General features: G+C 38.3%; 1 protein-coding gene across 1 annotated transcript in view; it reads left to right on the forward strand.

The window, feature by feature from the left end:
* Positions 1-17,610, forward strand: part of STK31 (serine/threonine kinase 31) — a 75,692-nt gene that overhangs the window by 16,956 nt on the left and 41,126 nt on the right. The window contains exons 10-12 of the mRNA XM_026706409.2: positions 3,205-3,364; positions 5,773-5,895; positions 15,174-15,350. Of these exons, the coding sequence (XP_026562194.1) occupies positions 3,205-3,364; positions 5,773-5,895; positions 15,174-15,350 (460 nt within the window). The remainder of the gene's footprint in view (positions 1-3,204; positions 3,365-5,772; positions 5,896-15,173; positions 15,351-17,610) is intronic.

The following is a 17,610-nucleotide window of genomic DNA, read 5'->3' on the forward strand; positions in this document are numbered from 1 at the left end:
GAGAGGCCAGAGATAGACCCTAATTTTCAGGCAAGCAGCCCTTTCGTGGGGGAGGAAGTTGCTTTTTTTGGCATTCCTGCTAAATGTCGCAGTAGTTCTCCCACTGGGGGGAAGGTTATCCAATTTTGCGGCCCAGTGGGAGGCTATTACATCCGACTTGGGTCTTAAATACCATCAGACGTGGCCTTTTCCTAGAATTTAAATCACAACCCCCCAGATTTTATGTGCCTTGCCCCATTTCCAAGGAAACTTCTCATAGGAAACTAATGGAACAGGCCTTCCAACACCTACTGGATATTAGAGCCATCCAGTCAGCCCAAGTTAATTAACAGGGTAAGGATTCTACTCCTAGCTGTTGTGGTTCCCAAGGCTTCTGAGGGTGTGTGTGTGGAGAGCCATTCTGGATTTAAAAAGGCTCAATAATTGTTTGTTGTACAGGCGTATCCAGATGCATTCACTGCAGTCTATTTTGCAGAGCGTCAGGGAGGGTGAATTCCTCACCTCAATTGATTTATCAGAGGCTTATCTACACATCAGAATTTGTCAGACACACGGAATATTTACGCTTCAGCTACGAGGGAAGTCACTTCCAATATTGGGCTATGCCTTTTGGTTTATCCTCTGCACCCAGGGTGTTTACTAAGGTTGTGGCTGTCTTGGCAGCTTGCTTAAGAACCATCCCAGTAAGGGTGCAGTGTTACCTGGATGACATTTTAATCCAATCATCCTCACATGACTGGGCCTTAAAGGATCTCCAAGTGACAGTCTCCCTGTTACAAGACCATGGCTTTTCTATTAACAACAAGAAAAGTCATTTTTCACCATCTATGTGTTTATTCATCTTGGAGCTAAGATTGGCACAATGTCTTGTAAGGTATTCCTCTCACAGGTACACAAAGATAGTTTACAAAGCACGGTGGGGGAGGTCGTAAGAGTGGATAAGTTCCCCTTGGCACTTCTCTCACAACTCTTAGGGAAGATGATTTCGTGCATTTCCATCGTGCCTTGGGCTAGTCTACACTCCAGAAAGCTTCAGTGGTTTCTGTTGCCCACCAAAAGGCAGGTAGAAGTCACTCATCTCTCAAGGTCTCAGTCCCCAGGTCTGGTCAGCAGTCCTTGTCATGGTGGTTTTCTCAAACTTTGAATGCAGGTCAATTATTCAGAGACCCGTCCCGAGCAGTACAAGTACCAATGTCACTATCAATGCCAATCTCTCCGACTGTGGGGCGCATTTACAGTCACACTTGGCTGAAGTGTTTTGGAGAGGGAAAAGAACATTAATTGGTTAGAACTGAGAGCGATTCAATAGGCTCTCAAGAAATTTAGAAACACCATACAACACACACGTCCTAATTTTAACAGATAATGTAACTGCCAAGGCTCACATCAACAGGCAGGGTGGCACCAGATCTAGGGCTTTAATGTTAGAGGCTGAATGTTTGGACTTTGGGCGAAGAGGAATCTCCTGTCAATCAGGATAGAACACATCTTGGGTGGAAAATGTGCAAGCGGACTAGCTTAGCAGGGCCAAGATTGACTTCTCAGAATGGAGTATTCCCCCTCTTATTTCACGAGCTGTCACAATGGTTTGGACTACCAATGGTGAATCTGTTCGCATCTCCAACCAATACCAAACTCCCCAGGTTTTTCACCAGGTTTGCGACCCAAAATATTAGGCCATCTGTACCATTCTAGCAGCTAGGAGACCTTCAACCAACCACATCTATCAAGCCACATGGAAGGTCTTCTGCCAGTGGTTATCAAGAATAGAATTTCCTCCACTTCGACTTCAGTAGCCAACATTCTGTTTTTTTTACAAGAGGGTCTTGACAAAGGGCTCTTGGCAAACACTAATCAGACAGGTGGATGCCCTTTCTTCAGTATTGTACATACACAGGAAGGGGTCCTTGTCTCAGAACCAAACCATCCAGAGGTTTTTAAAAGGGGCCACCAACCTTAGACCCATGGTTCACAGATTCCCCATTTGGGATCTTTCTAAGGTGTTAAGGGCCTTAATGGCCAAACCTTTTGAACTGTTCAGGTCCATTAGATTATACTTCCTGTCTCTCAAGGTAGAATTTCTAGTAGCCATCACTTCGGCTAGAAGGATCTCAGAGATGGTAGCCCTTTCAGTCAGGGAAGTTTTGTGTGTCTTCCATCCAGATAGTGGTTTTGCAGTTAGACCCATCTTTCATACCTAAGATTAATTCTAGGTTCTACCTGGCTCAAGAGCTTATTCTCTCAAATTTCTGCTCCAATCCTACCCATAATTTGGAACGGGTGTGGCACACCCTGGATGTCCATAGAGCCTTAAAGATACACATCTGGAAGACACATTCTATCCAAAAGTTGGAGGCATTTTTTGTGTCCTTCCAACAAGGCACAGTGGGGCTGAAAGTGTCTCCATCAACAGTGGGCAGAGGGATTAGGGATTGTATTGCTAAGGCTTATCAGAACAAGTCTCCTGGTGCCTCGAAGGGTGACGGCTCACTCTACTAGAAGTGTGGCAATCACTGCAGCATGGGCTACTCAAGCACCCATTGAAGAGATTTGTAGACCGACTACATGGTCTTTACTGTCACCCTTCATTTGGCATTACTGCTTGGATGCCTTTGCATCAGCCGATGCAGCTTTTAGCAGGAGGGTTCTACAGAGCGTGCTCGAACGCCAATGTGAATAGGACCAGACTCACGCTCTCCCAGGGGCCGGCCAGCTTTGGCATCAGCCTTTGGCAACCAGCCTATCTATCTGGACTCTCAGAACCACAGATAGGAAAATGAACATTGGCTTACCTCAATGTTCGTTTTCTTCTGTGGCGTAGAGAGTCCAGCCCACCCTGATTCGTCTGGTCTGAGTGGGGGTTGGGGGGAGCAATAATATATGTTTTTTTATCTTGCAACTCCAGGATGAGGTTTAGTCTGCCAAGTGCTTTATCGAAAGCTGGGGCATGGCCACGGCATAGGGTGGAGCTTCAGTTTTAACACAGACTCAGTCTAACAAGGCAGGATCTGATTTAACTCTATCTATCTGGACTCTAAGCCACAGAAGAAAACGAACATTTGGGTAAGCCAATGTTCATTCTATGTCGGATGGAATCAATTATACTTGGAATATTGGGACATATTTTATTGAGTAAAAATAGCTGTAAGAGATACATAGTAATGTATATAGTATTATAAATGGTCATTTTTAAATATCATTCAGGCAAAATCACACAAGTGCTAATATTGGGGAAGAACTTTTAGAAGCTGCAGATAGAGTTACCAAAGAGAAACTTGTGATGCCACAGTCCATGGAAGTGCTGAAAAAGATATGGGAAATTTATAATATTTACCAGCAAAAAATACGCCTTTGCAAAGATGCGGTAGGTGATACATCATACCATTTTATGGCAAATCATAAGCTCCGATGATGTCTCTTAAATTTTGTTCATGTAGCTGCTTATGCTTGTTAGCAAAAGGATTGCCAAGGATTTAAAATGTGACAATATTTTTCTAATACATGATGTATCCATGTTTATTACTTAATTTATTTGATTTTTATTTTATCAAATAAATTAATTTGTAAGTAATTTAAGAGGGTGAACATCCATAATATTCCTATTTTTCCACAACAATCATGTGAGTTGAGTTGGGCTGAGAGAGTGTAATTAGTTCAAAGACACCCATCTGGCTTTCATGCCTAAGGCAGAACTAGAATTCATAAGTCTTCTGGTTTCTGTTCTTAAACATTAAACCAAACTGGCTCCAAGTTAGTGCTATCACAGATTATAGATTTTGTGAGGAGGAGAAAGCAACTTGCAGGTCATTAGCAAATTTTTACAGCTTTTCTCTTTCCTCTACTGATCAGCAACAGGATAGTTGAATGGAGTACAATTTGAGAATTTGTTGGATTGTAATAACTCTGTGAATGAATGAATGAGAGAGAGAGAATGAACATCTTAAAAATTTACAGGTGCTGGTCAAATGAAAAATTTCCGGTTAGTCCTACCCAATAGAATAATCTTCCTAGATGTAGCTACTAGGAATTCAAATTCCTAAATGTAGCACTAGGAATTTAACTCAGTTTCTAGTAATTACATCCAGGAAGATTATTATTGTTGGATAGATCCAATGACAAAATTTTTGAGTGAAAATTGGATTCAAGGCTTCCGTATCTTTTTTTATCATTCATATTATTGGTCTTGTTAATTTTATATGATTGCTATGCTTATTGCATGTCCATTACTTGCAGATTATTCTGTTAATAAATCGTTAAACTCTTTTTAAGAGAGTAAATTAATCTTTCCTGCAACTAAATGTGTGAGAATGGGTGTTCTATTTCTCTGTCTCCTCCTCCGCTCCCCAGCTCAACATCTGAATTGAAAACTATATAAATTCATGTAGAAACTACCATAGGTTTTTGGTCTTAAAAGGTCCAGTAAAGTAGCTTGAGAAAAGCCCATATTGGACATAACTTTATATAACAAATATAGCTTTAAAAATAATTTATTTTAAAATAAATAAAAAGGTATGTAAACTAATTCATGTGAATATTCTCTTCGTTGGTTATGTCAGCAGATAAAACAGAAAGGACATACTGCTTGAGAGCCGTACTTTCTGTTTTTGTCACTTGTCTAAAGCAGAATTTGGCTGCTTTTGCTTTCACCTGTACTGGCTTGTATTATAAGCATGTACGTGATACAACATTTGTAACTGCACCAGTATCTGAAAACTGATGTTTTGGATCAATGTCAGTGAGTACATTAATTTTCACATGGTATAACTAATGCCTAAATTTGCGGTTGTTCTATAGGGTTATTCTACACAGGAGGTCCTTGATTTAGAACCATTTGTGATTGTTCAAAGTTACAACGGCAGTTACTATAGTGACAGTCTCACACTTAAAATTGTCACAGCATTGCCTGTGAGAAATCAGTGTCTCAGTTTGAAATCAACAGGAGATACCATGAACAATACAAGAGCTTGTTTAGTGAAGATTTTGCAAAAGCTGTTCTCTTCATGGTTAGAAACACAGGAGACATTTTTACATAGGAATACATGATGATTATAAACAGTTTCAAAACTCCTTTCCCAGTTACTGCCCTTCTCTCATTGGTTGATATCTGGTGTACAGTCTGCCCCTTCCCAGCAACTCCATCCCAGTAGCTATTCATTTCTAGTAATCTCCATCCCCCTGATGGTTGCTACAGCCAACTATTGTCAGCATTATTAATTTTAGCATGACAAGTGGTTTCTTGACCTGCCAACTATCTTCCTTTGACCTGCAATGTGCTAAGATGTTTATAGCCTTGTTATTTTCTTATGGTGAACATTCTTACACAATTTCTTACTTAATGTCTCATTAGGGTTCCATAGTTTACATGCCATACATGCTAAATATGGCATTTGCTGTTTTCTTTACAGGAATAATTCTCATTTCTCTCATTCCCAAATTACATAAACAAAATTAGGATTCTTGGTAAATAGCATATATTTATGACAGTTGCATTGTGTCTGGATCATGAGATTGCAATTTGTGACCTTCCCAGATGGATTCTAATAAGCAAAGTCAGTGGGAGAAGCCAAATTTGGTTAGCAATTGATGATTCACTTAACAACTACAGTGGTTTATTTAACAATTGTGGCAGAAAAAGTGATAAGGTTGGGTACAACTCATTTAACAACTCCTTTGCTTAGCAGCAGAAATTTTGGTTCCAGTTGTGGTTGTAAATTGAGGAGTACCTATATCTCTACTGAAGAAGACCTCAATTGTGTGTTCTCTTCTGCACAGGATGAAATACAAAGCTTGATTCTCCAGAGGAATGAATTGCAACATAAATTGTACAAAGCTGTAGAAGAATTCATTGTGGAAGTGGATGATCTTCCTCTTTTTGAGCGCTTAGAAACATTGAAGGTTGGGTCCAGAGTGGCATTTTATTTGTTTTATTTTACGTTTATGAAATGCTCTCCAGATCAAATTATAGTTTTGTAATGATCATAAATAGTAACTTAAAAGTCATGGGATCATTCTGACATTTCTTTTTGCAAATATTAATATTTAAATTAATTTCTGAGGTAACCCCAGAGCCTCCTTGATGCCATTGTTTCTAATCTGAAATATTGACAAAATGTGTTCTACTTTTAGAAGTCTGCAATATGAGCAGGTCATGCTATTCAAAATAGTATTTAGGAATGACATTGGAATAGGCTTATGTACGTATATAGCAAACATGCTGTTCCTGTTTGGGATCTACTATGTAATGCAAAATGCAGAAAAGAAGTAATAACAGAGAAAGGAAATCAAAGCTAAGAAAAAAAGAGAAAGGAAAAGATGTTTAAATACATGTACTGTTAAATACATGTTTTCTCATTCAGAAAAAACTAATATATCACATGAATTAGCCATTTGAGTTTACTTATAATTTCTCTTCTACAAAATGCTTCTTATACTGAGATCCACAAAGATATTTTAAAGTAGCTTTATATTTATTCCATATTCTCAATATGGCTGTAATGTGTTCTTTTTAAACTATACCCAATTCATTGTACACTGACCTTAGTCCCTCTTTGATGGAGATGGGCAGTGCAGAAATGTAAAAAATATATAAATAAATACAATTTGATTAACTCAAATTCCAAAGAGCCATCAATAGCCTTGGACCTTGTACAGTTGGGTTTTATATCCCGCTATAAGAGTTGGTTTTATTTTGAAAAAAGAGTGCTCAGAATATAAAAGTAAAACATACACACATGTGGGTGTGAGTTTCTTTGTGAATTGTCTTATACCACCTTTTGTTTTTATTACTATTTATAGTATTTAATATTTTCTAAACATTTCTGTACATAATATTCTACTATTATTCTCTGCTGTATAATATTTGTACTAATATTACTATTGCTACTGTACTATTACTATTATTAGTATGATGGTGATGTTATCCATTCACTTGTGTTTAACAGTGTATTCTTATGCATCCTGGTCTGTCTTTAATACTTCTCTGCTCTGGATTTCTTTTACTATTACTTTCTTCTTTATTAATAGGCAGCAGGTAAAGCACTAGCACTTTCCCAATATTGTGCTGGCTTGGATGTGCCTCTTTTCCCCCTCTCCTTCTGCCTCTGTGAAGTTTTTTTGGGGTTGGACTTTTTTCTTGCAGCAATGGCTGCAGTTTCAGAAACATGCATATTTCCTCTGTTCTTCTTGCTTCTCCTTCTCTACCTGTTTCAGAGTGAAGCATTTTATGAGCAATTCTGCATAAAGAACTCAGGGAGAGGGCTCAACTAGGAGGAGAGAAAGGTAACACAAAAGCATGTAATTTTCTCTACTCTTCTACAATGACATATCTAAACATGATTTTTACAATCTTTGATAAAACCTGGGCTTTATTGTACTATAAAGGTTCAAACCACCTAAGTTTCAAGTTGTGTCCTTTTAGCTCCAGATCTTTTCTACCAACATCCACTTTTTTAATCCAACGAAATAGCAAGCTGCAAAATACAATTTCAAATAGGGTAATCCTGGACCTTTTCTTTCTTTTACATCTTGTATAACATTATATTCAATTCTTATTTATCATGTTAATACCCATATATCTACTTTCAATCTTAAAAACCATTTTATTCATCAATTGTTCAATCCTACAACCTCTTAGTGTTAACGTCTTTGTTAACCTTGAAACCTAATGCAGCAAAAAAAAATTTTTTTCTACTAATAATTCCATTAAAAGGATCCTGATCTTCCAAAACTAGCCTTCCCATCTGTCAAAGTTCTTAACTTATAAAGTCCCTGTGTTCTGTCTTCTGCACAGTGGTGGAATTGTACGCTGTGCAGGTGCAGATAGATAAACTCAACAAGACATCCATAACAAAGTACATTTATTAGCTCATCAGGTATCCTCATAACTCACATTTGTGACAAAGTTCTTCTTTAATGACCAATCCTTTGTATATCTGTCTTGTAGGTAAAAGATGGTTATCTCCTAACCCGTCTCATAGCAATAGAAAGCAGCTGCCATGAGTTAGGGAGTTCAGGCAAAAGTGAGGAAAACTCCCCCAACCCATCGAGGGTCAAATTAGTGACCAATCGGGATTACAGATGTGGCCATGTGACATGAACTACATTTCCCAGGATACCTTTAACTACATTCCCTTAAGGGGACAGCTCATAATTCCTAAGTAACTATCCAATTCCCATAGTCTGGCTGGGACAGCACACTCTATTTAAGTTTTTATTTCCATAATTCTCTCATTTTATCTTGCATTTCTATTCAAAATTTCAAGAACACAAAAAAGAAGAGGAGGCAGCTTTGTCATATTCTTTTTTTCACATGGTTTTGTTAAATCTCCATTAACAATAATTTGTGCTTTCTGTGAAATATACATCCATTGTAGCCATATGAAAAAAATCTTTCCAGAATTTATATCTTCCAAAATTTTAAATAGAAAAATTCAAGTCAAATTGTCAAAGGCTTTTTCTTCATCTAAACAAAACAGGACAGTTTGCATTAAATGTTTTAGTATAAACAGCACAATTTTGATATTTTTTTTAATTATTTTGAAGGTAAAAATCTACATTGATCTTCATGAATAAATTCTTGCTAAATTATCTTCAATCTATCAATACACAATTTATATACAATAATGATTTTGGTCGATAATTTCTTATTAAAGTCTTGTCCTCTTTAGATATTAGTGTTGTATTAGCTTCTAGCATTTTTCCTCCCCATAAAATAGAAATCATTGTATTTGGAGAGGTTGCAAAAGTTCCTCCTCAAAATATTTATAATAACTTAATAAGATAAAATAACATTTATTGTCATTTTTCTATAAAAGTTTAATGATAAATACTTCTGTGGTAATTTTCTTTTTTATCATCTAGAATAGTCTGTGTTTTCTCTTGATTCTTTTTTTTGAGTGCAGTATTAAGTTATATGAAAATAACCTCTAAAAAAACTATTTGTGTCCCAAACTATTCTTAAACCAGTGTCTATATTTAATTTGTTTTTTTACAATCCTTCACTGTTTCTTCTTTGCATTACAGTATTTATTTTAATCTCCCTCTAAATCAAAATTTCAAATTTTACTGATAAAGTTCTTTGAGATCCAAATCATAATCTATTCTTGAGAAGGCTCTATATCTTTCAGAAAAGTAGATACTCTAGAATTGCCATTTTTCTGTTTCCACACATCCACTAAATTTACATTTGTCATCAAATAAAATATAGTTTTAATAATTTATTTTGAGTAAGAAATTTTCTAATGATCTAGCTAGATGTTAGAAAAAAAATCATTCCAATACCCGATTCCAATACCAATTTTAATTTCTCCTTGAGTTTATAAAAAGTCAATTTGGGGCATGAATTCTCAACACCCCATAGTCTTAGCTCCTTGTAAGTAAACTTCTATCTCAATAAATCTATTCTGTTCAGTAGTCAATAGGTGTTCTGGTTTTAGTTGAGGATTGATATATAGAACAACTCCATTTCTTTTCTTTTTATTCCAGCTGAAATAAATTTTTATCCAAATGTTTATAAATCAAATAATTTTCTTTATAGGATCTGTTGTAGGCAAATATATTTTGTTTTAATTTTTTTTAAGTACTGGAAAAATATATTAAGCATCTGTTCCATTAATATTTTATGATAGACATTGTAATCATAATTAAAAATTTAGAAAAGTCAATATCTATAGGACCTAATTCAGAATTATTTCTTTCAGATTCCTTCTGTGTCTCTTGTAATCTTTTTTTGAGGATCTTTTTCAACTCCAACTGATCATAATTTTGCAATCTTTTCCTTCCCACCAATTTAGTATTCTTTTACACATTTGTTCTGCATTTTCAGTTTTGCTCATTTTCTCAGTATGATCAAATCACATCAATATACTTCTCTCTATTTTATTCCACTAATTATCTATAAATATATTTTGTAACAATCTAAATCAGAGGTCACCAATCGGTGGTCCGCAGTGCACCCAGGTGGAGGAGCTGCTCTGGAATGACCAATGGGCCAGCTCTGGAATATGAGACTGCCCTGGCAGCTCGTGGTAGGGCTGGAAATCTCCGTAGAGCACGGGTGGGCAAACTATGGCCCGCAGGCCACATCCGGCCCGTTGGTCTGTCCAATCCGTCCTGCCCCCGAAAAAAATGGCTGGGCGTGGCGTATTGCCCTGCGCCGCGTGGCTCCCAAAGCTGCAAAACAGTGCGGAGCGCTCTCGGGTAGGAAAGAAAGAAGAACTTTGCAAAGGCCTTGGCTGGGAGTTCGAAATCACCTTCGAGTGCGACCTCTCCGAAGGTGAGTCCCCGCCGATCCCCCCTTTTTTTCCGGGGCTTCCAGGCTTAAACTTTGCAAAGGCAAAGTTTGCAGGCGGGAGCGTCTTCCTGCCGAGGAGTGGGAAGGGTTCTGCCTGGTGGGCGGGCGGGATGCTTGGAGCCACCTAAAGCTAGGCCGCTGCTGGTGGAGCCTTGCCCTGCCTTGGAGCCCCGTTTCCCGGCTTGGGGGTCCTGCTCGGACAGCACTTTAAAAGCCTGCTCCCAGCCCCCGAGCAACTTCCCAGCAACTTGAGGCTTGCTTTTTCCTCGCGGGCGCTCGCAAGGAATATATTCTTATATATAATTTGCTGCATTTTATAATGGGCCCTTTATAATGGCCTTTTATAAAATTGGTTCGGCCCTCGAACACAGATCTGATTTTCCATATGGCCCCCGACAGAAATTAATTGCCCACCCCTGCCGTAGAGGGAGGCAGATGCAATTTGCAGCTTTGCAGGTAGTGCAACATACAAGGAGTAGCACAGCTCTCACCACCCGGAATGAGGGTAATAGTGCTATTGCAGAAAAGGGGGTGGGGATGGTAGCATAGGCGGGCTGAAGCAATGAGTGTTGGCAATTTGTGGCTCTCTCGTCTCCCTACTGTGGCTTCCTGTCGGCTGAACCCACCATTGGCTGGGCCTGGCACTTGCCCACCCCTCCCACTCATTCCTTGCCTGGCTTGAGAAGGGAAGGACAGGAGATGGAGATTCGCTCCATATTCCAGGGTGGGAGCAAAGCTTCATTTCTTGCTGGGTAACAAGTGTTTCTTCCAGCCCTTGTTGGTGCTGCGCAGCTGGGAGATGTGTGACTTCCTCTCCTCCTCAAGACCCTGGCTGGCCCATGAGATGAAAGAGAGAGAGAGAGAGACAAAGAGATGAGAGAGAGAGATGAGAGATACAGAGAGACTTGAGACAAAGAGATGAGAGATCCTGGTGTTTTGTTTTCTGTGGGAAACAGGTCCAAATTGAGTGTTCAAGGTTGCAGAAACAGGTGGCCAAATGCCTGAAGGACCATCCTGTCACTGAGAGTTCATGTGCTTCAGCAAGTGGTGTGCTGGATTCATATTAGTGGTCTGCGGGATTTAAAATTACGAATTTAGTAGTCCCTGAGGTCCAAAAAGGTTAGTGATCCCTGATCTAAATTCCCTAACAGGTTTAAGGCTTTTTAAACTCTTGTTTCAAACTCAGTACTCCTATGTTAGGTTAACTAGTTTCCACAAGATGGCAGTCTTCAAGCTTTTTCAAATGTGCCATTAGCAAAGGAGTAGACATGCTGTCAATTTTTTTTACTAGGCATTTACAAATCTCTGAAATATTTCATTTTTTAAAAAAGGATTCTTTTGATCAGAGTCAAATTGCTGTTTGGCATTAATTTTTGAAATAGGTCTCTAATATTATTTCAAGATTTCAAGTATTTCAAAATCACAGTTGTCTCTGTTTTTATTCTTTCTTAGAATGGCTTTGCAAAATATGTATTTAAAATAATTTCATATTCGGTTATTTTGCCAATGCCTTAAAACAGGTGTGTCAAACTCGATTCCCTTGCAGGACGCATCAGGAGTGTTTGCCCTCAGGGCCCCCGGTGGGGCATGGCCTGGTCATCGTGGCTGACTGGGTGGGAATGGCTAGATCTGGGGTGTTTTAAAACGGACTAAAGTTTTCCTGCACCATCAGGTGGCGCACTTCAGCCTTTTTCTTATTAACTTTTATTGAATATAATATTTTTATTAAGTTCGCTAATTTCAATCATTAGCTATTCTTTTCAACACTCTCAATTCCAGCATTTAGTTACGCCTTTAGGTGCCCACAGTTCAATATATGTCCAGTTTAGTTTTTAATCCTTTGTTGTGTTAATGTATTTTCCTTTAAATTTCTCCTCCAAATTAGTCCAATAGAATAATCAAATCCAAATTTAAAAACCAATTTCTTTCCCACTTTCTCTGGTCACCGCTTCCACACACTTTCCTCCAAAATAGCCCTTTAATTTGATACCAGGGTACCTCAAAAATGATATCCTTTGCCTGGTTCACACTCTGCTTGCTACTTCTCTCTCCAGCACAAAACTTAGTTTCCCGGAGTGTTCTTCATCTTGGTGGTAGCCATTTTGGGACCACCACTGCAGCTTGCCTTTGGAAGGGATTTTTCTGTCGGAGAGGGGAGTTGCAGCTCCCCTCAACCATCTAGGCGATTCCCCCCTTCTTCACCACCCCACCAGGGTTGCTCTGGTCGCGATCGGGACCCTCCAGCAAGTGAGCTCGGGCGATACCGCGCAGGTTCGCGGATTCGCACCGACTTTGACGAGGAACAAACTGGAAGTCCTTGCTTTAAATATTTTCGAATAGTAACGTTTTATTGCTTTTCTGCTATAAATTTAAAAAAACAATATTTGAAAGGTTGAGCATTTTTTTCAGGATGTGAAAAGAGGAATAGGATTATGATACACTGCTTACTGGAATGGCTAAATTCCAACAGAGTTTGTTTTCCATAATGCTGTGAAAAATAAATGTGAGAATTAAATGCTTCAGTCTAAATAACAGCGCGGTTCCAGCATGCAGTAGTCATTTTAATATAAGAATATTGATGATTTTTCAGGGATCTGTAACTAAGTGAAAATGAAAATGTTTGTGTAGGATTTCTACATTCAGAAGAAATAACATTCATAGATCTTATACAGATATGTTTCTATTTGATATTTAGTAATTGGCAAAGATTCACCTTGGGAAAAAACTTCTTCAGAAGTCTTCAAGATGTTGAAATTCATTCTGTATAATAATTCTTAATAGTTCTAGTTCTATAATAGGATATTTAAAAAGAATGAATTGCTTTAATTTTGTGGAATTGTCTTGTGAGTCCTCCAATTAATAAGGATTTCTGGCAACTTCTCAGTTCAGTTGCTGCTTTCCCTTTTTGATATGGAATATTCTTTTTGAGATTAATGCAAATCTACTTGATTATTTATTAAACTTGTCTGCCACCTGATTCAATGGAATCTGGATGACAATTATAACAAATAAAAATGCAATATAATAAAATCCATAAAACATAAATAAAGGTAAAAGAAAGCAAAAGAAAAGAAGTGAGAGATTTCATTCTCACTTTCCAAAGACCTAGGTGAATAGCCAGGTTTTCACATTTTTTTTAAACACAGCAAAGTGGGGGCCATCTGAATCTTTGGGAAACTTTATTCCAGAAGGTAGATGCAGGTTGCAGAAGGTACAGTTCCGGAGATTGAGAAATGACATTGTTTAATTGAAGGAATCCAGAGCATGTCAACCCTACAAAATCAAATTAGATGGGTAGATATTGTAGAAAGCGTCTTAGCTGTACCTTTCTTTTCTCATGCACTTCAAACTCTCCTGATTTTCTCTTTATTTTCCACCACTTCATTCTTTCTGCAGATAATTTTATCTATTTCTGGTTTCCATTATTTTAAAATTGTATACAGTAGCCATTCACATCCATGATAGTTTGATGTATGTTATGCTATAGTGTTAGAACTGGTAGGCTTTAAAACACGAAATTATCTTCAAGACCTACAGTCTTTTTACATTTTCCATCTACAAGCATGAAGGAACTGCATGAACTGTTTCAAATCCAAGTAGTTCTCAGCTTACAACCATTTGTTCAGCAACCATTCAAGGTTGTGATGCCATGGATTGAAGACTTTTTAAGACCGATGCTCAAAGTTATGGATTTTGGAGCACCTTTATGATTACATGATCATACTAGGAGACTTGGTGGCCCATGTGCCCTTAAAATTGCAGAAGCACTGCAACTCACCCCATCTGCCCCTCCTCTCCCTCCTCCATATTTACCGTTGTGGCTCCCCCGCTTACTTTTGCCGCCATCTTGTTCCTATTGTTGGCAAGGTTGGGCTGGCCCCCTCCGTTTACCGGGCCATATATGGCTAGCTTTGCATGCTAAGGAAGAAAAGGCCTAAAGGAACTCAAGCATGGCAAAATATCCCTTTGTGCTGGAGAAAAGAAGAAAAAAGCTGAAAGGAGCCTTTTCTGCAATGAGCTAGACAGAATTTGGGCTACTCTTGGTTTTTTTTCCTTTTTCACAAAGCTAAACCCATATAACTCAGGAACGTCGTGAAAAAGGACATTTTGGTAGATTATTTCATTAAGCTGCTTTGTGCTTTATTTTTTTTGCCATGTGAAAACCTGCCAAGGCTTAGGCATACCTTGTGAACAACAGGAGCAAGAGTTGAAGGTCAGCTATGCTGGGGGATGGCAGGGTGGCAGGAGATTAAGAATGCAGGTTTGTGAGGCTAACTGACAGAGATAGGGCAGCTGCAGCTTTCCATGGTGTGGCAACAAGCTGTGTTGAAGCCATGTGCTTCTATGACTGCTTGCTACCACACAAGAGATATCGGGGTGGGGTGGGAAGATAACTGGTTAGGGAGAGTTGGAAGCAGTCCCTTTCCTTACTGAGACTTGAGACTGAGAGGGATGAAGCCCAGAATGGCTTGGATTGGGATGGGTTCTTGGTAATAACTAGCAAAATTTGTTTAACAGCAAGGCAATTGCTAGGATTGTAGTCACTAAGTGATGTGGTTATATATCTTTTGCTTTATGACCAAATTTTTTAGCAACCAAAATATCTATTTGTGATTGTAAGTTGAAGACTACCTGTATTTTTATTGGAATTCTGTTTCTTCTGATGTGTACATTATCAATAATTACTCTTCTTCCTGATGTATAAGGTCAGAAATAAAAAGCTAGGCCATAACCCAAAAATTTCTTACAGGTCAGGGCTTCAAATTTTTGCTCCTAGAGGAATTAGCATAAAACCAGATGAGCTTGCTTTGTTTGATAATGTGTTATTATGATCCTTTGTTGTTTTTACCTTATTTTCTTTGTTATCTATTTTGATATTTAGAAGTTGCAAGGATCTTTGGAGGTTGCATATGGACAGACTAATGAAGCAGAGAATTCAGAAGCATTTGAAGAGTTCTTTGAATGGAAGAACGCTAGGTTGGAGAAATTTAGTCGAATTAGGAAAGTTACAGATACTTCCTTACAAAATCTTGTATTAAATTTCAGCAAGATAATTCAGGTAAAAAAAATATGTCTTATATATTAAAAAAAGCTTTGTGTTCAAATCTGCAGCTAATCTATATTTATATTGAAAGTCTGTGATGGAGGTTCTGGTCTATTTTTTTTTAGATTTTTTGGATCAGATAAGTTTACAACTTTTCAGCACTGCAACTAATAGTCATCTGGAGAGAAAGTATTCTCCAGCATGTTGATTGGAGAATCCATGGATGGGTTGACACATGCCTTTCTGCCTGGAGACTGAGTCCTTTTCTTTTGCCACACCCCTTATTAAGTGTCACTTTCCCCAGTTCACGACTCAGTCTTGCCCTAAGAGGTTGTGGCAAAAGATTGGCTCGTATTCTTAGATCAGAAATGCTGGAAAGTCAAATTTGAACATTTTTTTCGGCTGTCAGGTTTGATTCACAGCGCTTTTGAAGCACCATGGAGGTTTTTCTTGGCTTTTTCTTTGTTCAGTGTTTGTCTGTAGCCACAGTTAGTCGCCAGGCTCACAGCTTTGAGGGGAGTAATTTCCCACACGAGAGCAGCATGCTGTTTGCCTGAGGTGTTGCTAGCCCTGGCGCTGCTGTTTGAAGTGCTGCAGCCGCTTCTCAGCTGTTTTTCAGGCTTTTATCTCTGATCTTGCAGCTTAGCGGTTTCTTTGTGATCCACTTATTTTTATGGTCCCAGGCTGACTGCCAGCCCTCTCAGGGACTCTCAGCTGACAAATTTACCAGATCATTTCCTCATTGTTCAGAAAGCTTAGAGAGAAGCGTGTCTACAGGGACTGTTTATTTTATTTATTTATTTGATTTGATTTATCAATCGCTTACAAGATAATAGGTATAAGAATAAACATAGTTATGAATAAATGAAATGGATACATATAAGAAAAATAAAAGAAACAATAGGACAGGGATGGTAGGCATGTTGGTGCACTTCTGCACACCCCCTACAGACCTCTTAGGAAAGGAGTGAGGTCAATAGTAGACAGTCTAAGGTTAATGTTTTTGGGGTTTGGGAAAGAAACCACATAGTCAGGTAGAGTATTTCAGACATTGACCACTCTGTTGCTGAAGTCATATTTCCTGCAATCAAGTTTGGTGCGGTTAACCTTGAGTTTGTATCTATTGTGTGCTCTTGTGTCGTTATGGTTGAAGCTGAAGTATTCATTGATAGGTAGGACGTTGCAATGTATAATTTTATATACTATACTTAGATCGGACTGAAGACGGTGTAGTTCTAGCTTTTCTAGGTCTAGAATTTCAAGTCTGGTGGCCAAGGTATTCTGCAATGAGTAGAGGAGTGGAGAACTCTTTTTGTGAAATATTTCTGGACTTTCTCAGTTGTATTAATATCAGATATATAATGTGGGTTCCAGACTGATGAGCTGTATTTGAGTATTGGTCTGGCAAATGTTTTTTATGTTCTAATTAGTAGTGTAATATTGCCAAAGAAAAAGCTACGTAAGATTAACAACTCTTAATGCCTTTTTGGCTATGTAGTTACAGTGGGCTCTAGCACTTAGATCATTTGAGATGAGAATGCCAAGGTTCTTTACAGTTTGGATCATCAACAAGATCTTGATTATTCAGCTTGTATTTTCTGATTTTTTTTGCCAATATGTAAGATAGAGCATTTTTTGTTGCGATTTGAAGTTGCCATTTGTTTGACCATTCTGATACATAGTTAAGGTCTTTTTGAAGGGTAGCAGTATTGTCTGGTGTTGAATAGCTTTACATCATCAGAGAAGAGAACGCAGTTGCTCTTAATATGATCACAATTTATGTAGAATATGAAGAGAATTGGTCCTTGAACACTGCCTTGGGGGACACCACTGTTGACAGGTACAGAATTTAATAGGATGCTCCTATTTTTGACCATTTGTTGTCTGTTTGACAGGAATGCTTCTATCCAGTTATGTAGGTGTCCATAAGATTTTAGTTTTAGTAGTAGTTTGTTGTATACCACTGAATCAAAGGCTTTACAGAAGTCTATGTAGATTGCGTCTATTACTTTGCCCTGATGGAGTTGTGTAGTCCATATGTTTTTGCAGTGTAAGAGTTGCAAATTACAGGATAGTTTTTTTCTGAAACCAAATTGTTTGTTAGAGAGTAGGTTGTTTGTCTCTAAGTGGAGGATGATGGATTGGTTAATAATTGATTACATGACTTTACAGGTAATGCAGCATAAAGAGATTGGTCTGTAATTTTCAACTAGGCTGGAGTCTCCCTTTTTGAAGATGGAGATTGTTAGGATATGTGCAGAGTAACCCTTGCATA

Source organism: Pseudonaja textilis, chromosome Z (assembly GCF_049901715.1).
Source record: "Pseudonaja textilis isolate UNSWEBS1 chromosome Z, rPseTex1.2, whole genome shotgun sequence".
Classification (NCBI taxonomy): domain Eukaryota; kingdom Metazoa; phylum Chordata; class Lepidosauria; order Squamata; family Elapidae; genus Pseudonaja; species Pseudonaja textilis.